The 22454-nt window shown below is 40.5% G+C and overlaps 1 protein-coding gene across 1 annotated transcript in view; it reads right to left on the reverse strand.

The window, feature by feature from the left end:
• Window positions 1–22454, reverse strand: part of GPC6 (glypican 6) — a 1232941-nt gene that overhangs the window by 34534 nt on the left and 1175953 nt on the right. The window contains exon 7 of the mRNA XM_033177433.1: window positions 823–959. Coding sequence (XP_033033324.1) covers window positions 823–959 — 137 coding nt within the window. The remainder of the gene's footprint in view (window positions 1–822; window positions 960–22454) is intronic.

The following is a 22454-nucleotide window of genomic DNA, read 5'->3' on the forward strand; positions in this document are numbered from 1 at the left end:
CTCTTAGCATCTCCACCCACTAGTCAATCCTCAAAGATTCCTTGAGTCCAATTTACCAGCTGCTTTATCCACCTGCAACCCCATTGCTGAGGGCTTTGGCAGATTCCTGTCCTTGTGTCCTGCCCTGCCTGCCAACTCCCAAACAGTCCTCCCATCCAGCCTCTCCACCTTATGAAAATCCAGGCCAAGCCCATTTTTGGGCTGAATCAAAAAATTCAGAAATTCCATATCAAGTCCCCACAGCACTGGTCAGCAGAGGAGAATGATGAAAACTGCTGTCTCCTGTCAGGAGGTTCCGATGGGACTTCCCAAAGTGTGTCACCTATTAGAACCGTTTCTCAGTGTCCCTCAGACATTTTCTGTTACCTTGCCAATGAATACTTCAATTTTTTTTCCAACTAGGGTGAAAAAAAAAACACTTGATTTTTCATTTCCTGTTTAACTTGTGATGGAAAAAAAAAGAGCCCTGGAAATTTAACTATGGATAAAAATAGCTTCAGTATCTTAACGCCATTAAGTGAACATAAAAGGGCTCTTTGTGATCTCAGGGTGTCTGAAACCTGGCATCTGCCACCGTTCCTCTGCCCTCATCCAGAGGCAAGGCATTCTGAACAAGGATTCCACGCTTAATGGCACCTTGAGAGTAAGTGCTCCCAGGTGCCCATCAAACCTGTCACTCCCAACAGCTGTTGCTAAGTGATGACTTGTCCCTCCACCCTCTGTTGCTTTTTGCATAAACAGGTCTGCAGAGTTGTGCCAGGAGAGTCTTCCAAGGCTGGGTGTGCTGTGCCCCCATCCATGCACACATCGAGTCACTCTCACCTGGCTTTGCTGTGCCCGTTCCAGCATTCCTCCTCATTAGACGTGCCCGCTGTCACGCTCTCGTCCTTGCAGATGGTGTAGGGTAACGCCGACCAGACCTTTTTAGAGAGCTTCAATTTCTCTTTTATGTCTGTGACCTGATCAAGAAACCAAGGAAAGCAAGTGAGTATTCTGCTCAGGATTTGCCCATTTCTACACAAGGACGTACAGAGGCGAAGGTTATAGAACCTGTGATGTGACCAGCAGGAACTCTAACAGTTTTAAGAGAGAGACACTACACTGCAGGGTTTATTGCCTGGGAAAGCCTCCTTTCCTCTCCCTCAGTCCTCCTCTAGCCGACAGTTCTCAGGTAATTGGCTTTTTGTTTTCCATCTTTTCTGTCCTTCAATCCTTTGAATTAAAAACTTACGAAGCATCACGCCTGGCTTCGGGTCCCTCTCGTGCTGAGAGTCCCTATTGTGGACACCCCAAGTATAGTCTCTAGAATTCATTTGCTTGCATGTCAGACAACCGTACCAAAACAAATGCACCAAGAGATAAATACTTTTCCCAATGGACTCCTTGTTTCTGCCAAAAAATAAATATTGCCACTAATTCAGCTGCTGGTACTTCTGCTGTAGTGCAAATGACAGGCCCTTAGAGCACACACATGGGTGGTAAGCAATAAACCAAACCCTCTGAAAAATCTCTAGAACTGAAAGAGAAGTCATTCTAAATATGGGTAAGTGTAAAATTCACAGCCCTGTGGATGGATGGCCGGGAAAAGCTTAGTGCCAGCATCTTAAGTGTCTTCAGGCTGAACACTGACTTTTCACTTGCAGAAAGGGTAGGGAGAGGAATTTAATTTCATTTTGGCTTCATAATGAACACTGGGAAAGTCCAGAGATGGCTGGAATGCATCTGTCATGAATTGAATTCTTTTCCTCCCTTTAACATGTTAAGTTTCTAACCCTTGGTACCTCAGAATGTGACTTTACTCTGAGATAGGGTCATTACAGAGATAAATAAGTTAAATTGAAGTCACGTGGGTGGGCCCTCACTCAATATGATGTGTGCTTATAAAAAGGGGAAATTTGAGCACAGAGACAAGCACAGAGGAAAGATAATATGAAGAGACACAGGAAGAAGATGCTTATTTACAAGCCAAGGAGAGAGGCTTAGAACGGATCCTTTCCTCTCAGCCCTCAGAAGGAACCAACCCGGCCGACAGTCTTGATTTCAAACTTCCAGCCCCAGAACTGTGGGACAGTAAATGTCTGCTGTTTTAAGCAACTCAGTTTGTGGTACTTTGTTATGATGGCCTTAGCAAACAAATACAGATGCAAAGAAGCGTTGAGTCAACATTTGATGGGGAATGGGATATTTACAGAATCTCAAAGTACCTAGTAACACAGTTGCTTATTAATTACAAATGGAAAACTAGTAATTTTACAGTGTGGAAACTTGGCAGGCTGCCACCTTCACCGAATGATCAAGCAAGGGGACAAATTGGTCATGTGTTCCCCCTGATGTGATGTGCCAAGACAGACACGTCACTCAGGCCGCCCCAAATTCATAATCTGAATCTAATCATGGGAACACACCAGACAAACCGAGACTGAGGGGGCATTCTGAAAACCAGCTGGCCTCTACTCATCAACAATGTCCATCATTAAAGACAAGACAAAGCTGAAGAGTCCTTCTAGATTAAGAATAAGAGACGTGATAGCTAAATGCAGGCAGAGGGCTCTGGACTAAATGCTAGGTCGGAAGGATAATTGCCAATAAAAGACATTACTGTGATAGTGGGCAAAATTTGTATGCTGGTTCTCTATTAGGTAATAGCATTATGTTAGTGTTAAATTTCCTGAATATAAAATCATACTGTGGTAACACAGGAGAATGCTGTACTCTCGGGAGATACACGCTGGAGGGTTTAAAATGAAAGGAGTATAATTTCCACAACTTGCTCTACAACAGCTCAGTAATAATCAAGAATAACAATAAATATACAGATGTATAAACAAAAAGAGAAAAGGTAAATGTGACAACTTTTTAATATCTGGTAAATCTAAATGAAGAGTATAAAATTTTTCAAAACAAATGCAACTTTCCGTAAGTTTGACTATTTTTTTTTTTTCCAAAATAAACCACGTGAAAAACAATTCCTCACATTGTATTTGTTCTGCGTAGTGTCACTTTGGTGCCCTAACCTCCACTGAAGGCGTCCCCACAAGACCACTCATTCTCACTCTTGTCAAGACAATCCTCAGAGAAAGAAATACATGTTATATATTTACATCTGGTTCAGAAAATGACCACCACCTTTAGGTCTGAAATACTGTCAGGTTTATTCTTTCCCATAATAAAACAAACTAAGAATGAGCACCCTCTTTCTGCTTATTTTGCACTACAATCCTACCTCCAGGTTATGGGAATCTAAACCAGATACACAGATTTTGAGACTCAGAGAAAGAACAAAGTCGCATGCCGTCCCACAGGTGTCTCCTTTCAGTATGTGCAGAATTTAATGGTGGATGTTGCACTGCTCATTCTTTAAATCATTCTCAAATGCTGTCTCCTTTGGAGTGCATTCTCGAGTCCCAGGTTAGATTGAGATGCAGCTTTCTGCACTGCCCAGTTCCCTCCTGATGATTCTAAGTACTGACCACTCGAAACTCTAATAATTGGCTTTTTTTTCTGATTCTCCTTTAGACAACATGCTTCTTGTTGGCAGAAGTAGGGTTGTAATTTATCTTTATCCACAGTGTCCAGTATGGATCAAGCGACTAATCATCCAAATTTGCCACAACTTAGGGGATTCCAGGGTGACGAGTTTTCAGCATTAAAATGGGAACATCCCAGGTAAACCAGGATGAGTTGGTCACACAGGTCTAAGCACACAGTAGGTGCTCAATAAATGTTGGTGAAGACAATGGATTGAATTGTCCCATTCTATTACAAGGTCATAGACTATGGTTAACACAAATTAGCTGGGGTCACAATACTGTGTGTTCATCCTCCCAAAACGGGTGGGAGACAACTGTGGGATTGTATTTGGCTAAGTGAGGAGCCCATCACGGGGATGTGGGTTTCCTCTCATTGTTCACCGCAGCACATTTATAATCAGAGTATGTTCCCTCTGGCATTTTGGTAGCTGTACGTTTTCATTGTGCAGTTGAAGGAGATAACATCAAAGGAGCAGTGAGAAATGTAAATGCTGTTTTAACATTCTGCACGGAAACACTGGCCAACTCACCTGCAGACGGTGACGGCGAGGCAGACGGCTGAAAACATGGACACTATTAGCCACTGGAAAAGAACATGCCTTTGATTCATTTATGTCTGAATGATTGCAGTTTATTTTTCAGTATCAGGAAGGCCTTTCAATTTGCACATAATTTAGAAATATTTTTCTCATTTTAGTTATTGATATTTCTGAATAATATATGTAACTGCTCTGCTGTAGCTCCCGACATGAGGTGTGTTTTTTTTTTTTTTCCTGGAAACTTAAGTGTACACAACTGTGACTTAAGCTTTCTGTTAACAAGCACTCTTAGTACAAATATATTACTGACAATGACAGTGAGCCCTAATTCATTAATAACACACCAGATGGGAACAAAGACTTGGGATAACATCCAAAATTTGTAACAATTTCCTTTCTCAGATTCCTGAATGAGCTATTCTAGGAAAAATGAACTCTTGCCAATACTTGTGAACGGTATTTACCATCGCTCCAATATTGTTTCAGTAATGCTGTAATATTAGTAATCCCAGTAATATTTAAGTATTACTTTTTTCATCTGTGCTATTTGATAGATTCTGGAAGTTAAACAACAACTCCTGTTATGTCTCTGGAATCTGATCCAAACATATACTGTTGGGGTCCATAGGGAAAACATTAGCCCTCTCTTAGGATTTATCTGAAGTTGATTCTGAGTTCTGATAATTGCACCTCCTAATGTCAGCAGAGACAAACACTCCTAGTTTAAGAGTCAAAAGGCCCATGAACACTTGACTCTATTAGGACGAGAGGGCGCCTTTCTCATACCTACCATTACAGTACTGTAAAATTAGGCTAAAGAGGGAGGAAGGCGACAAGGTGGAATGATTGCTAAAAACAAAGAGATGAGCAAAGTCAACGAGCAGAAAGAACTATCTAAGTCCTCTTCTATGACAAATTTACCTAAGAAGTAATCTTGCTCCAAATATTTCACCTGAATCCCATCAAGTTTCTGACTTAAAAAAATCAGTTTACAGGAAATACTGGCAATAGAGGAAAAAACTAAGTAACACCATAAATAATCAGACACATCTAGTGATGAGATATTATATAAGACAACTGGCCTTTTAATGCTTCAAAAGAGGGCAGGTGAAAGAAGAAAGCAAGAAAGTAAGCAAGCAAGAAACAAAGAGAGAGAAAGAAAGAGAAGAAAAAAAGAGGAAGGAAGGAAGGAAGGAAGGAGGAAAGGAAGGAAAGAAGGAAGGAAGGAAAAGGAAGGAAGGAAGGAAGAGAAACTGACCCCTGGATTTGGAGGTAGGGACCCAGCTGTAAGTAAGAGCTTTGATAATTTTGAATGTAGAATAAATAGTAGTTGATATCATTGAATAACTGCTAATTTTCTTAAGTGTGATCATGATGTCATGGCTGTATAGGAGACTGTGCTTGCTTTTAGGAGATTCACGCTGAGATACTTGGGGATAACGTGTCACTGCATCTTTTACTTACTTGAACATAGCAAAACAGTCAACCATTATTGAATCTGTATGAGGGTTATATGGATGTTTATTTTACTATCTTTTCCCCACCATTTCAATACTGAAAAAGTTACAAATAATGAAAAGTTGGGAAAGAGATAAGACTTTGTGGATAGGGCTCATGGCTTTTAAGAGCTTTCCTGGGTTCAGCAGAGGGCAGTATTTGACTCAAAGAAATGGGGATTAACTGTGAGCTTTCATTGAGCTGAGGCCCTCACGCACATTCGATCGTCACAACTCTGACGGTGCTAAATAAGTATCATTACGCCCTTATACAAAAAGGAAACAGGCCTTAGAAAGGCTAAAAAACTTGCCACACATCTAGTTAATGATGGAGATGAGATTCAAATTCAAATGCAGATTCTGCAATCATTACTCTTAACCACTAGGCCTACTACGACCATAGTGGATAACCTTGGTTTTTGAAGTATGTGTGTTGGGTTGGTGGCAGGAGTGTGTGTGCATCTCTAGGGGTATGCAAGACATTCAGTGTGATTCAGGATTAGAATTCCTATTTCTATTTTTAAGTATAAATATACAAGAGGAATTAAGCTTTCCTAATATTTAATCTAGAGATTGATATTTCAACCAGTCTATACAGGGATGGCCATTTCTCAATTACCCCAAGGACAGAGTAAGACTTTCATAGTGGGGAGGGGCAGCAGTGGCACCTCAACCACCATTAACTTGCTGCTGGTGTATTGATGCAGCATATGTACTGGCTAAGGCATTTATTGATCCAGCATATGTACTGGCTAAGGCATTCATGGATTAGATTAATTAGTTTTAATTAATGGAATAGGACTTAAATAGCTTTTGAAAAGAAACTTTGGATTTCTTTCATTTCAAACAAAGCAAGCACAAGTAAACAATACAATGGCAGGCATAATATTCCTCTTATTCTTGATACATCTGGAACATTACAAAATAGAAATAAAAAAGAATATATTTTTCTCATCTTTCAAATGTAAATTTCATCAGGTACAGAATGTGTTAATTCGGTAGTGCTTATATTACAATTTATGTATAAATATTTATAGGTATTCTGGTTGTCTATCATCCAGAATATTTTGCTGATAGAGGTGCAAGAACAAAAATATTTGCAGATCGCCAGTCTACAGCACAGGGACTCATACCATATATTTTAAATCAGTGACTTAGCAAGTAAAAATTCAGTAACATTCAATGAAATCTGTTTAATGAGACAAGAAAATGTAGTACAGTTTAGAAAAAGTTCCAAAACATTGATTAAATAAGAAAAAGGCTTTTGTGGCTAGTATTCCCTCATTAAACACTTCTAACATGCCTTTTATAAGACAGGTTTTACAGTAGACTCTGGGAATACAAAATATGACTTGTACACAGTTGCTATCCTTGAAGGGTTTGTAGCACTGTCTAGCGGGGGTTACTGATGCGGAACAAACATTATAGTCCTAGCTAAGCAAAGGGCTGTGGGAGCACATATTAATTTGTCTGGAAATTCCCTTCCAGGGAACACCACCATATTCCTTCTCAAGCAAATAAGGCTTCGCTGCTATTTGTTCTTTTGTCGTTGCTGAACTCTTGTCATGGGAAAGATTAGGAAGCAGAATAATTAATAATTTTCATCCAGGGATCAAAAACAAAAATAATGCATTACAGCCTCCCAAGTTTTAACCTCCAAGAACAGGATGATTTTGTCCATGTAGAAGCAATGGCTTTTAGCCACCACTCTGATCTTCAGCTACTCATTTGCTAAAGAACAGCTGTACTTTCTTGGCTCCAAGGGAATAACTGCTCCACAGCCAGAGACTCAGTAAACAGAGCTTTGTGTGTACCAGTGCTTAATAAATATTTGTCAGATGAATAAATACACGAACAGCATTGCTGATGATCTGCTAAGGGAAGTAAGATTTCAAAAATGATTGATTACCTGCCAGCAACTGCTTTCCAAATGTAACTTTACAGAGTAAAGGAGGCATGGACAAATTCGTTCAGGTTTTTAGGGGGGAAAAAAAACCCCACCAAAACACCAAAACTCACTTTCCTTCCCCCGATTACCCCCAGAGGAAGAGAGAGAGATCTCAGATGAGCCCCTCAGTCTTCTAATGAGCATTTCAGACTCCTGTTGTCTTAAATGTCATTCTACTTGTAATGTACACAGGTAAGATGGACACCGGGGGGACCTCAAAAACAATCTTGGCTTACGGAAAAAGCATGAGAATTTAACTAAAAATGGAAAAAATCCCAGCTTAAAGGGTCTTTGCAATCCTCATAAACACATTCCACCACCTTCCCTTCGGTTTTCTAAGCAGGTGACCTGTTGAATTCTGAGTTGTTGTGTTTGTGAACTCCATTATTGCTTTTGTATCCCATGTGAATTCTCTGATGAGACATATTTGACTTTCTCCTTCAGCCCATGGCTGTCTACCCAACCACAGGAGGTCCCAAGTCCATCTACCCTGGACCCTTTATTTCCTCTGGATCTTTCCAGAGCAGTCACTGTGAGAAGGCCACCTGCTGTTTTCCCTCAACCATCCCTGGATGCAAACCCACCTCACTGGCTACATGTTGTGTGCACCTGGCCCAACACCCTATTTGTTCCTGACTTCAGAAAGTTTCGATGTGCCCATTTCATCACGATGAAAACATAATGTAACCAGATGTAAATAATATATACCATATCTTTAGAAAAATATGATGAATATTTAAAGGACTACACTCTAAATAATAAATATTGAAGGAAAAAAACCAATGTGAATATTTTATCGGCTGGAGGTCATTGGTAAGCTTTGGAAAACAATCTGTTTAAAGAAATGAAGGCAGGTTAGTTTTTGCTCAGAGACAAGGCCATTTTCCTTGGTCAAGAGAAAGTCACCATACACAAAACAATTTTTGCAACCTAAGAGTTTAATGTAATCCAGTTTTGGAGACAGTGACCTCATCTAACTTTACTGTAGAGAAGAATGGTCTTTTCTGACAGCACCAAGTCATTTGATTCACCGTGTGAGCCCGCATCAGAATTCAAGTCATGCATACTCCTTCAGTAATCAAACAAGGTCTGTGAATGTACCTGTTCACAGCTTCTCTCACTCCCTCGGGAAACACACGCACTCTGGAGGACAGCATTTATAGTTCCTAAGTCTCAGATAGAATATTATTTTTTCTGATGTGGCCACATATCTATAAACACAATCTCCCTCCCTCACATTCTTAGAGCAAGTAATCCATATCTTCTGATAATGGCTTTTAGCACTGTCTTCACTAGAACATCAGTTTTCCATTTATTCTGAATTTATGAAACTCTTTGCCGGGCGCGGTGGCTCAAGCCTGTAGTCCCAGCACTTTGGGAGGCCGAGACGGGCGGATCACGAGGTCAGGAGATCGAGACCATCCTGGCCAACACTGTGAAACCCCGTCCCTACTAAAAAATACAAAAAACGAGCCGGGCGAGGTGGCGGGCGCCTGTAGTCCCAGCTACTGGGGAGGCTGAGGCAGGAGAATGGCGTAAACCCGGGAGGCGGAGCTTGCAGTGAGCTGAGATCCGGCCACTGCACTCCAGCCCGGGCGACAGAGCGAGACTCCGTCTCAAAAAAAAAAAAAAAAAAAGAAACTCTTTGGTGTAATTTTTCACGTCTCAGATTGGCCCCTCTATAATGTAATGTTTGGGTAGGTTTTGTAATGCTTGGTGGGGAAATTGCTTGTACTAATAACATGTTTTCTTTTAGGAAACTTCTAGATAAGTCTTGGGGATGATAGCAGGGTTATGGGGAATGCAGTTTGTCAGTGACCCTAAAGCTGACTTTGACCATATGTTACACCCAGCACTTTACAGAGTCCTCAAGACACTATGCAACCTAAAACCACTCCGACATTTTGGGCTCTATCATGTGTTTCCAGGGAGTCCAATGATAACTTCTAGTCTGTTTCCACATGACATATATTTTCGCGGTGGTGTGGTACTTTTTATTTCTTTGTTTTTATTTTTTTGAGACAGAGTCTTGTTCTGTCGCCAGGCTGGAGCTCAGTGGTGCAATCTCGGGTCACTGCAACCCTCGCCTCCCGGGTTCACGCCATTCTCCTGCCTCAGCCTCCCGAGTAGCTGGGACTACAGACATGTGCCACCATGCCCAGCTAATTTCTGTAGTTTCAGTAGAGATGGGGTTTCACCACATTGGCCAGGATGGTCTTGATCTCTTGACCTCATGATCCACCCACCTCAGCCTCCCAAAGTGCTGGGATTACAGGTGTGAGCCATGGCGCCCAGACAGTACTTTTAACATTACTCCCAAGGTGACAAACACACGTTTCATAGGAAAGACTAAGAAGGATATAAAAAAATTATTTTAAGTAAGAAGTGAATCTTTGAAGGTTTGAAAACACAATGCTTACTTTTGTTGAGTTTTGTAGAGAACTGGCAATGGCCTGAAAAGTTCAGTCTGAGTAATCCTGTCTGGTTTTAGGCTTGTAATTTCTTGGCTAGCTGATCACACCATATTAAGGGCATGCATTCTCCTGAAAACACTGATGGGGTCCTTTTCAGGCAAAATGCTGGTCCTCAAATTGGGATAAATGTGGGAGACATCAGAAATATCTTCCTACTGCTGTTCAGGTTAGATTTTTGCAGCAGATTTTAAGAAAACAACAAAAACTTTCAAATCTTCGTGTTTGTACCTAATGTCCTGAGTGTGCCTCACTCCCTATGGCATTACATTTTAGGTACGTGAGTGCATCCTACACGTCCTTGAGAGATGACACAGTCTGACATTAAACTAATATCTATTGAATTCAGTAGTGAAAAGAAAAACACAAGAATTCATTTGTTCCTTGGGAAGCCAGACCAAGTCAAAGTACTACTTTGCACCAAGGTACCTAAAATGTGGCACTATTTACTTTCCAAGACTGAAAAATAGCAATGATTTCAAGGAGTAGTTTTATTGCTGAATCATGGAATTTAGAGGTTTAGGAGAGCTCTCACGGTCCGTCCGATGCTTCCAGAGCATTCTTGACAGGCTCATCTAGACTCTATTTAAATGTTTCTAATGACAGATATAAATGAAGGAGGACTTAGGATTTGCTGTTTTGACCTAAGCCAAGTCATCTCCCCTTGCTAGGCACTTCTGGGTCTTTATGGACAGGGCTTGAGTACACAGCAGAAACACATTCTTATTCTTTCTCCTCACTTGGCATTGAGACTGAGCCCTCAACTTTTCTCTCTTGCCTGGCTTTGTTCATTTGCAAGCGCTACCTGGTTTCAAATTCGGAGAGTGGATTCTATTTTTCTCTGCCTAGCCCTTGGTAAATGCTCCTTTGGATTCATTTCTGAGCAAAGGTCTGTCCCATCTGCTCTCTTGCTCTCTGGTTTGGAGAACAGCTGTATCCTCCTTGGTGGCTAACTTTGGCCTCTATCTTTTTTCAGGCATTAGTTTTGCTGTATAGAGGCAGACATCCCCAGGGAACTTGCCATGATTTAGAGCATGGATTGTGACAAGTGCTGATTCTAAATTAGGTCATTAGATATGCAGTCTTCATAATGCTGGATCGGAAGATCTCAGGTGTGCTTTCAAAAGAAGAGAATGAATTCAGTATTTCTAGCAGTTATATAAGGCACCTTGAAGCATTTTGGATATTTTATTTTAAATCTGACCTCTGCTCCTACCATCATCTATTCTATCATCATTATGGAATGAAACCTTTTGGAAGTTCTTTGTGGTTTGAAAGGCAAATTTCCTCCATATTTCCTGAATTTCCTGATATAGCTAACAAGATGATGCTAGTGGCATAGGATTGACCCCTTTGTATAGGACTAACCTGGAAATTAGCCCTGATTTGGAAAACTGCCAGAGAGCACTCCAATTATTTAATAGCCCAATTTTGCTAATGTGAAAAAAGTTTAATGTTTGAACACTTAGTTTTGCTGAAAAATTCAGATTCTTTGCCAACTCTTATTTCACATGTACAACCCCTTCACAGGGCCTTTGATATACTTAGGAAACCCATACAGAATTTCCATCTCTATTTCTACCTGTGATTGGCATAACACAGTGATTTCGTTAAGCTCATAGCTACCTGAAGGTACTCTGAAAATATTGAAATTTCATCTTTAGGGAATGAAATCCAGGACAAGTAAGTCTGCTAATTAAAAAAGGGGGAGGAGGCATCGCAAAGCATTTCACTTCAAGTTTAGGCATTCCTGAATATTTTAGAGTTTGTTATTTAATTCCAGCAGTTCGGTGGCTTTATTCTTCCACACCAAAACTGAGAAATAGACGTGCATTCTGGTCTCTTTCTCTGAAGCCTACAGACATTTGGAACTTACCGGGAAACAGGAAACACCTTTTGCTCACCCAAGAGTGGTGTCATTGAGCATGATATCTTACTTATCTTAAGTGAGATATTGCAAACATTATTCTGTCCAACAGCAAGAGTACCCACAAAGATGTGCACACATTGGAAAAGTAATTTAGATGCAGCATAGGAAAGTATTCAGCAAGTGGTAGGTGGAAATCAGATTTATCTAAATTCTAAAGCCATTTAGGGTACAGACGGGTTGCCATAAATCTTCAATGGAATAGGCAACCAAAAGCATATAAATGTCTCTTGGGCATGTATGATTTGATTTATACTTAACTATATAGACTTGCATTGTGTGGTGCATAATAAATGCTACTTTTAAATTTCTTATGTTATATTTATGCTATAATTCAATGATCTGCCTTTTTTCTTCCTGGGTTTAACTGGGAACTGGTTCAAGTTCAAATACCAAAGATTTCAGCCTAAGGGATGAGACACTAGTAATACGTCTAAGAATGTAACCCACTGCACCCAAGGCTGTCTATGAACTTTTACTCAAGCGCAGAGTCTGTACATTGGAGAGAAGAGGATAATTTAGTTGAAAGTCTTCCTATGGGTTTCAACTTAGGACCTCCCCAGAATATGGGCTCACAGAGATCCCTTTGGTGTTACCTACCATAGAGATTTGCCCATTCATCGTGGGTGTGGGCCTCCCTCCCAGCTGCAGGGGACATAGGTGCAGGGCCTCTGTCCTTTATGTTCACCACTTCCTAGCAGATGTGTGCCCCGTCGCCTAGCACAGTGCCTGGTTTTTGGTTGTACTCAATAGATAGCGAATGAACAAATGAACAATTGGCAGAGTAGGCAGAAAGGCAAGTTCAAATTCTGGGTCTTCAAATGAAATTGCAAATGAAGCGTAAATTGTACATGGCCTTACTTGCAAAATAAAGTATTGACATAGGGAAGGGAATCTTCCTTGTAAGCTTCCCTATATTACAGATAACTGGTTGTTTAGGGTCTATTGATGAACAGTCACTCCAACTAAACACCCCCGTCCCCACACACATCTGCACACAGGCAGGCACACACACTTGATTCGTATCTACAATGTACTGGGCCTTTTTAAGGTCCTGGGCATACAGCGATTTAAAGGACATGGTCTTGCCTTCAACTAACCACCCAGTGGAGGAAAGATATATACACACAAATGAGCATTAAAAATGGCTCACACGTTTAAGGGTTGTAGGGTGTGAGAAGTAAAATCAATATTTTACAATAAGGGAGAAAGTGGAAACTTAAGTTCATACATTGCTAGGGCATTTGGAACTGGAAGTACTTTATGAGTACAAATGTCACCATGGGGACATATGGCACTGGGGGACTAAACTGCATTCTTTCTTGCAAATCAAGTTCTTACCCCTGTGAGGTAAATTACCTGTTCCTGAGAGCCATCTGGTTAGCTTCAAGATCCAATTTACCCCATGGGGCACCAACCAGGGAGTACCATTGACTCCTCTTATGATTAGACCCAAGTGACATAACTTTGCTTGTCTTTCACCTTTGCATCATAAGCATCCAATAACCTAAATAGGTCCTCTTAGTCTCCTACAAGCTGCAGAGGTGTCATAGGCAGCCCACTTCAGCTCCAGTGGGAGAGAAAACAACCTGTACAATGGCAAAATGGCCATCCTGTTCGAAGAAGCAATGAGAGCCTAAAGGCAGCAATATCCAACAGAAACATAATGTGAACCACAAAGGAGCTACAGGTGTCTTTTGACATTTTCTAGTTGCCACATTGAAAAAAAAGTAAGTTGAAGCTAATTTCAATGTATAACATTCAACAAATTTTGTTGAACACAACTTATTCAAAACATTGTTTCAATATATAGTAAACACGAAACATTTAAAAGAGATATTGTATGTTCTTTATTCTTTTCTGGTACTAAGTCTTTAAAGACCAGTTTGTAGTTTATACTTATAGTCCATCTCAATTCATTCCACCGGACATCTCCATTGCTCAATAGTCACACATGGCTCGTAGCTGCCACGTTAGATGGCACAGGTTTCAAAATCTGTTGTGGGTTTTTCACTTAGAGCACATTTCAGTTCTGTCTAGAGCACATCCCTAGTGGTCAACAGCCTTGTGTGGCTGCTGGCTACCGTACTGAGAGCACGGTCTAACGTCCTTCCTAAGCACGTCAGGAGAGGGGCCAGTTGCTACTGAGAGGGGTTGAGGGTGATTCCTAGGCTAGGGGTTGTTGTCTGAATGAGCTAAAGGCAGGCCGTTAGCTTAACATCAGAGTGTTCAGTATCTTCTTCTGAACTTTTTGAGTAGGTTGCATTTCAAAACAACAGAACTCATTTTTATCCTTTTTCTCTGACCTCACTCTCCTGCCCCTACTCCATACCCACAGTCAACTGTCCCAAGTACAGCAGGAAAGAACTGAATTGAAGTTAGGTTACAGTAGAGGTCTGTTTGAATCCAGCCTATGTCTAGAATTGCTTCAGTTTATATAAATGGGAACATGTTCCGTTCAGCTTTGTGATGTCCATCAAAATTTTGCCTTTGAACAGATTTTGTTTGGCTTGTATTTATCTATTTTTACCAAAGTTTAATAATCATCCAGACAAGTACACAAATCATATATCATCAGTTTGATGAATTTCTCACAAGATACTCATGCAATAAGACACCAGATACGTGGTGGTTGTAATAAAGGAAAATTTTTTTAAAGTTTTGGTTGAATCTCGTGAGAACACATGGACACAGGAAGGGCAACATCACACACCAGGGCCTGTCGGGGGTTGGGGAACAAGGGAAAGGAGAGCCTTAGGACAAATACCTAATGCATGTGGGGCTTAAAACCTAGACGACGGGTTGATGGGTGCAGCAAACCACCATGGCACATGTATACCTATGTAACAAACCTGCAGGCTCTGCACATGTGTCCCAGAACTTAAAGTAAAATTTAAAAAGGTTTTTGTTGAATCTAATTCTTTTCACAAGATTTCATTCTCTTGAAAATTAATTTTATCAAGTCATGGATATGCAGGGATTACAGATTACCAAAGAGCTGAGTTTATTATTGATTTACTGTAACTTTGAGATTATAAATTGCTTCTAGGCTCTGGGCATGTACCTACATTTTAAAGGCAAAAGGCTATCAAAAAGTCGATACAATGACTTGCTTTTAAGCAGCCTGACATCTTTTCCTTCAAGGTGGTCCAGCCTCATCTGCGGGCCTTTAGAGACCACCTTCACTATGACCACCAGATGGCAGTGTTGTCCAATCTTTGTCCACCTTTCACCCCCTCTTACCAGTCTTATCCCCGAGAATAAAACTGTGGATTGTTCCACTGCATATAAAACTGAAAACCCTGTTATTTTAAACTTGAAACTGACAGGCTGTTATTTTAATGAGGTCTACCAGAGCCAAGGTTAACCAAAGCTTTATTTCCCTACAAAATGTTAAGGCCACAGTTCTAAAAGGGGGCTGTGAAATTTTATGTTATTGATACTTTTTCTGACTGTACAAGTTTTCAGATATTTTTTGACAAGTAAAGCTACATGATGAATATAGACATATGTTTATGTATAATAGCCAAATTCTGTATTACAATTGCTTCAAATTTCTCCCGATAGGTCCTTTTACTCTAAGTTAGATTCCCTATGACACAAAATTCTTTGTATCCATTTCAGTCTATTTTGAAGCAAAAGTATATATTTTTAGCACTTTGACTTTCCAGCTTAATGAGTCAAAGAAAAATTTAAAACTTATTTCAATCTCATTAATATTCCAAAATGAAATCAAGTGTAATATTTAATTCTTTATTTCTATGCAATAAGCTTAGATCCAGAACAGTAAAACTTAGAAAGGATTTTTTATAATAGGTACTCCTACAATGTGTGATGGTTAATGGCATTACAATTTATTTCCTTTCCCTTGAAATGTCTTTTTATGTTGATCAAGGAAGGATTTAAAGTCAGTTACTAACTGTGCCAGTATTAAAAACATTAGAAACCATCTTTCCCAAGTGATTTTGCTAACATTTTTTGCACCCTTTAATCTGTTCCAAGCAATAATTTTAAACATGTAACCAACCTTCCTGTCTGAATTTATGCAGTAGATCCTGCAAATAATCCATTTCTACATTTACAAATTTACTTGGAATGATTATTGTCACTACTGATCCTTTGTCACAGGCCAAAGGTCTGTCCGCAAAAGGACTTTATAAGCTCTGGAGGAGCCTGCCTGGATTTCTGACACTGGGCATCAAATAAATGAATTTCATGTTCAGTTATTATTAATTAGTGGCAATGCCCATTCACTTCGAGAAACATCTAATGCAAACATACTGTGTATAAAGAACTGTGCCTGGCAGACTAAGTTTATAAAACCAAGTTAGAAACAGTCCCTGTTCTCAGGATCAGCTACATAATTTGTAGAGCCCAGTGCAAAATGAAAATGCAGGGCTCCCTGTTTAAATATTATTAGGAATTTGAACGTGGCATTTACAGAGCGTCAGGTACTTCTAAACACTGGGCCTTGTGCAACTATGCAGGTAGTATCCCATGAAGCCTGCTTGTCTTCAAGAAGCTATGATCTAGTTGGGTTTTCCTGACCTGTACAACAAGGAGTGAGACAGGTGCTGATAAAAATTATGATAACAACAGTGATGGCTACCATTACCTATTAGACGCTCAGCAACTAAATCCATAATTGCCTCCAATTTGTAAAAAATGCTGAAAGGTAGCTGTTGATGTCTCAACTTTACAGATGCCATCACTGAGAATTGCATTTCTATGGTGACTTTTTTGTTTAGTGAGATGTCATCAAATCCTCACTAAGTGGCTGGCCCCATGCTAAACCCATCACTCCTATCTCATTGTTTAATCATCACAACCTCACACAAACAGTGAAGACACTGAGGAAGTGAAGAGTGAAGTCACTTGGCCTTGATCACACAGCACAAGTAGTGGGCCTGATTTTGAGCCTTGGCAGTGGGGCCCCAGAGCCTGCAGTCTCAAATTAACCATTGCAACAGAACTGGTGAACTGGAGAGTGTTAATGCATTTGAAAAGCCCTGTGCCTGTTGGTAGGTCCCACTCATTTCAAAAAAGATGGAAAATATATTTGCGGGGAGGAGGATAGCACTCTGGAAATCTTTGTACTCTTCCCTGAATTATCAGTCCATGCTAATGTTCTAGACCTTTTCCAACACCATTGTGATTCTAGCAGCCCTACAAACAAGGTCCTGATTCTTGGCCTTTTTCTAACGCCACTATGGTTTGAGTAGCCTTTCCTAATTTTCTAGGCCATTTCTAACAATGCCTATGGCTAGAGCCCTCCAAACAAATATAAGACTACACATTTTTCAGGATAACATTTTAAATCAGCCCATCTTCCTTTAGGAAGTCCAAAGACAGATGAATCAAATGCTATTTGCCCAATTATGCTTCTGGTTATGTATAACAGTGGGTTATACTGTCCCTGAATCAATCAGTCAATCAGTCAATCAATCATCAATCATCTATCATCGATCAATTGTCTATCATCTATCTTAACTATCAGCGGAAATAATAATTTTCAGGTGGTGCTAAGAACATTCTAGATGCACAATACCATAAAACCTATGCCATTTCTCTAACAGGCAAGTGTGAAAAAATGAAAGTCCTAAAAACTCCTCCTGGCTTGAAAATGGAAAAAGAGTTCCCTTTCTGGATTTTTTTATTCATAAAACAGCACAGACCAACTCCTCCCCTGGGTTTCCATGACAAAGGGAGAGTTTTCCCATAGGGCTACATATGTAGGCTGGAAAGCCAGCCCCACATATTTAATGGTCTGTATCTAACAACATTGTATTAGAAATCCTCTCCTTGAGACTATTTCTCTTATGAAACGAAAAGTAGTAAAGAAAACAAAATTTTCACCACCTTGCCATAGGAACCCATGGGGACTTGATAGGGCTTTGCATTTTCCTATTACATTGTACTTGGGAATAAGGTTGAGAAGCCAGACAGTAAATCTGATTCAACCAAATCCAAAGCACTTGGAGGAATCACCTTTTTATTGCAGATAAGTATAAAAACAGTACTGGAAGCACACTGGAATCTTAAAGATCAAACGCCAGGGGCTTTCTGTTAATAGATTTGGTAGCTAAGCAGTGGTACTTAGAGAATAGCCTTTATCTCTTCAAAATAAAAAAAAAAAGGTCTCAGCAAAAGGAGTTCTGAACGTAAATAATTAGAATGATTTGTGTCAAGTTAGCCTCAATGTTAGGTTGCTTTTCTATTCCTTCTTTGAAGAGCGTTATGTTTTATTCCTGATGCATTGGAAAGTCATGGTATAATTATCATGCTGGCATATGAGGTTACACTGTCAGTCTTTCTGAACACAATGGAAACCTAACCTCTCAATTTTTCCCCTAGGTTAATAAATACAAAATTCACTGATTTGATTTTTTGCATTTTTCTCATTAGAAGTTACTTCTGAATTTTTATACTACTATGCCATGGTGATCCATAAATCACAAATTCCAATATGCTTCATTCTCTTCATTCTTTTTAGTATAATTAAAGGAAAGTTAAGCAGCCTTTTGAAAACAGTTTTCATTTTCTTATTTCTTCAAATTATTTCCTATGTGGAAAACTGACCTTTTTTTCAAGCCAAATTACGAATATTTAAAAAAGACCTAGTGCATTTTCAATTGCTTCTTTTGTCCTCATAAAGGTAGGAGGGTTTTTCAAAGGTTTTTACAAAGATAACTGAACATGGGGTATTATTTATCCAAGTGCCTAAATCAGATATGCCACTAAGTACCCCTTCTCCATTATTTATATGGTCGAGAAGACAAACTTCAAAGGAGCTAGAACTAATGTCCAGAACTTGGTTTTACTATTATTGCTCCGAAAAGGTGACTCCACAACAAGAAGAGACACTTAGAAATCTCTTTTGCTTGACATTTTAAAAAGTTTTTTTTTTTTTTTTTTTTTTTTAAAACAAAGCCATTAGAACAGGCTTTCCTAAAACATGATTAAAAAGAGGATTTCAGGAAAAACATGCTGAGTATCCAGGGAAATCACGGAAACTCTGTAGTCATCTTTACCAGGGAAAGAGCTTTTCCCTGATCGAAAATGGTGAAGGCATAGGTGGTCCTGGGGTTGCCATGCCGAGGTGTTCACACAACGTGCTCTCAGTACAGACACAGGTACTAGACCTGCAGTCTGGAGATGGGCACTCTTAAACTTGCATCCCGCAACTCGTCCTGATACACGGGAAATCTGAAAACTCAGACCCATGGGGTTAAAGAGTAGACAGTGTGATCTCTCCAGGGCAAGCTCAACCCTGTGACTTCACTTGTTTTCTTTCTCTGAAAAGTCTTTTAATTTTCAGATTTAGTCTAGCTTTTCATATCCATCTTTTCACTTCTTCTAAGCCTATAAGTCAGGTTCTCATGGTCAATGAATCTAATTGCAGTAATTAAAAAAAAATCTGTCTTCATTTTCTTTACTTAATTTTTTGAATATGTAGTACTGCTGCCATGAATTCAATGGTCTTTCTCTTTTTTCTCTTTCTTTTCTTTCTTTCTTTCTCTTTCTCTCTTCTTTCCCTCCCTCCCTCCCTTCTTCCTTCCTTCCTTCCTTCCTTTTTCTTTTTTGATGGAGTCTTGCTCTGTCACCAGGCTGGAGGGCAGTGGCACAGTCTCAGCTCACTGCTACCTCTGCTTCCCAGGTTCAAGTGATTCTCCTGTCTCAGCCTCCCAAGTAGCTGGAACTACAGGTGCACACCACCACATCTGGCTAATTTTGTATTTTTAGTACAGAGGGGGTTTCACCACACTGGTCAGGCTGGTCTTGAACTCCTGACCTCTGGTGATTCACCCTCCTCGGCCTCCCAAAGTGCCATGGTCCTTTCTCTTAAAGACCAACGGCAATGGCTGTATTGCTGCGTGTGTTCATGCATTCAGTCAACAAACATTCATGAAGGGTTTTCTCTGTGCAAGATACTGCATTAGGCATTGGGGCTACAGAGATGAAAAGGACATTGTTTCTACTTTCAAGGAGCTTTCTCTTCTGCGGAGACAGACATAAAAACTGACAGTAGTACAATGTGATGTCAACATTGACAAGAATTGAGTAGAGAAGGATAGAAGCTGAGTGTAGAGTAGGTTTTTTCAAGAGCAGAAACCAGTGACCCAAAGTTGATTAAACTGAGATCAAATGGGAAAAGGTACGCGCACTGAAACCACAGTAAAGGGGATAGGGTATGACGGGTTAAATCAGGACCAATGAGAATAGACACATGCTGCTATCCTCAGTACAGACACAGGTACTAGACCTGCAGTCTGGGCATTCGCACTCTTAACGTGTGTCCCCCAACTCGTGGTGGTACCTTAGGGCTGTGACCACTTAATGAGAAATCCAGTCAATTTTTAGGGAGGGTTCAAGGAGTGAGGGAGGCATTCTCAAGGCCTGGGTACCATCAGTTGGCCAAGAGTGCCGCAGATGCCTTTAATTAGAGGACTAACTAAAGGCAGAATGTGTGTTCACACTGTATCTCACAGGTGATGCATGCAGCTTCTGATGGATAAGTATTACCTGCGGAGCATCAGATGGTCCAGAGGTACAGAGTAGGGGTTCTGAGTCTGCCAAGTAGGGGCTCTAGGGAAAAGCTCCCACAGGGGTCTCTCTGAGCTGATCTTGAAGAATGAACTGGTGTTGAGGCTCCCAATCAGATGGAGCCCATGTTCAAAGGCTCATGTGGACCAAGCCCACTAAGGCTTTGGAAAGTAGTTAGTTTGGTACAACTGAAAGGTACGGTGCATACGTTGGAGAGGCAGGAGTCGGGGCCAGAGAAGTGGGCCAGTAGATTCTACAGGGTTTCATAGTCTACTGTGAGCAGTTTAGTATTTTTTTCTGGAGAATCAATGAAGGGTGAAGGGTGCTAGAACAGCCCAGCTGGGGTCCAGAAGGATACACAGGTATGGCACTGTGAAAGCCAGGTGGGGTGGGCAATGGTCTGGATTGATGACAGGGGACAGACAAGTGGTGTCTTGTTCACATCTATCACGGATTCCTAACTGGCAACTCCATGACACATTTTCCATTTTAAATGCATTGTTTCATTTTTACCTTTTCTTTTTCTGAGACAGGGTCTCACTCTGTTGTCCAGGACAGAGTTCAGTGGTGCAATCCTAGCTCATTGCAGCTCTGAACTCCCGGGCTCAAACAACCCTCCCGCCTTAACCTTCCAAGTAGCTTGGATTACAGATGCATGCCACCATGCCCGGCTACATTTTTCATTTTAATTAGGCTCTACTTCTCTCACAGCCCTGTTCCCCCTCCATGTGCTCCCCGCCAGCGCAAGCCTTTGCTTATGCTACTTCTGAGAAGTAACTTCCTCCACCAGCAGTGATGTCTCTTCTCTTAGCCTGTCCACAGCTTCTTCATCCTTTCAGGCAGATCATGCAGATAAAGTAAATTAGAGAAGCGGGCTGAGTTTGTTTGTTCATTCATCAAACATCTACTCTTTTTCAGGCACTCTCCTAGGTACCAGGGATGAAGTAGTGAACAAAAGAGGGCAAAAACTCCTTCCTTCATGGAGCCTACATTTGCATTACAGGATTCCAACAACAAATCGGATAAACCAGTAAAATATATGGCATTGTGGAAGACAGTGTGGTGATTCGTTAAAGACCTAGAACCAGAAATACCATTTGACCCAGCAATCCTATTACTGGATATACACCCAAAGGAATATATATCATTCTGTTATAAAGATACATGCACGCGTATGTTCATTACAACATTATTTACAATAGCAAAGACATGGAATCAACCCAAATGCCCACCAAGGATGGACTGGATAAAGAAAATGTGGTACATATACAGCATGGAATACTATGCAGCTAATACTGTGCAGCTATGGTACTTATACAGCATGAAATAGTATGCAGCCATATGCAGGAACAAGATCACGTCCTTTGCAGGGACATGGATGGAGATGGAAGCCATTATCCTCAGCAAACTAACTTGGGAGTGGAAAACCAAACATAGCACGTTCTCACTTATAAGGGAAGCTGAACAATGAAAATACATGGACACACGGAGATCAACACACACTGGGGCCTGTCGGGGGTCAGGGAAGGGAGAGCATCAGGATAAATAGTTAATGCATGCGGGGTTTAATACCTAGGTGATGGGTTGATGGGTGCAGCAGCAAACCACCATGGCACACATTTACCTATGTAACAAACCTGCATGTGCTGCACATGTATCCCGGAACTTTAAGTTAAAACAGAATTATACAATAAAAACATACATGGCATGTGCTAAAGTGAAAACTAAAGTGGAGGAGGGGATTGGAAGCATGTGTGGAGGTGGATGCTCATGGAAGGCCTCACTGAGAAGGTAGCAGGTGATAATGTAGGGAAGCAATATCTGTTCTTTTCATAGACACATTTAGATTGATATTAATAGCACACAATTTCATCATTTCCTCATTCATTTTCACAAGACATAGTCTCTCACTTTTCCCTTGAAACATGACTCCCTCATGGACTACTTTTGCATTTTTACACTTTGGTACGATGTGTATGGGGATTATTTTCTCTTCCAG

Source organism: Trachypithecus francoisi, unplaced genomic scaffold (genome assembly GCF_009764315.1).
Source record: "Trachypithecus francoisi isolate TF-2019V2 unplaced genomic scaffold, Tfra_2.0 Lachesis_group18, whole genome shotgun sequence".
NCBI classification, from domain to species: Eukaryota; Metazoa; Chordata; class Mammalia; order Primates; family Cercopithecidae; genus Trachypithecus; species Trachypithecus francoisi.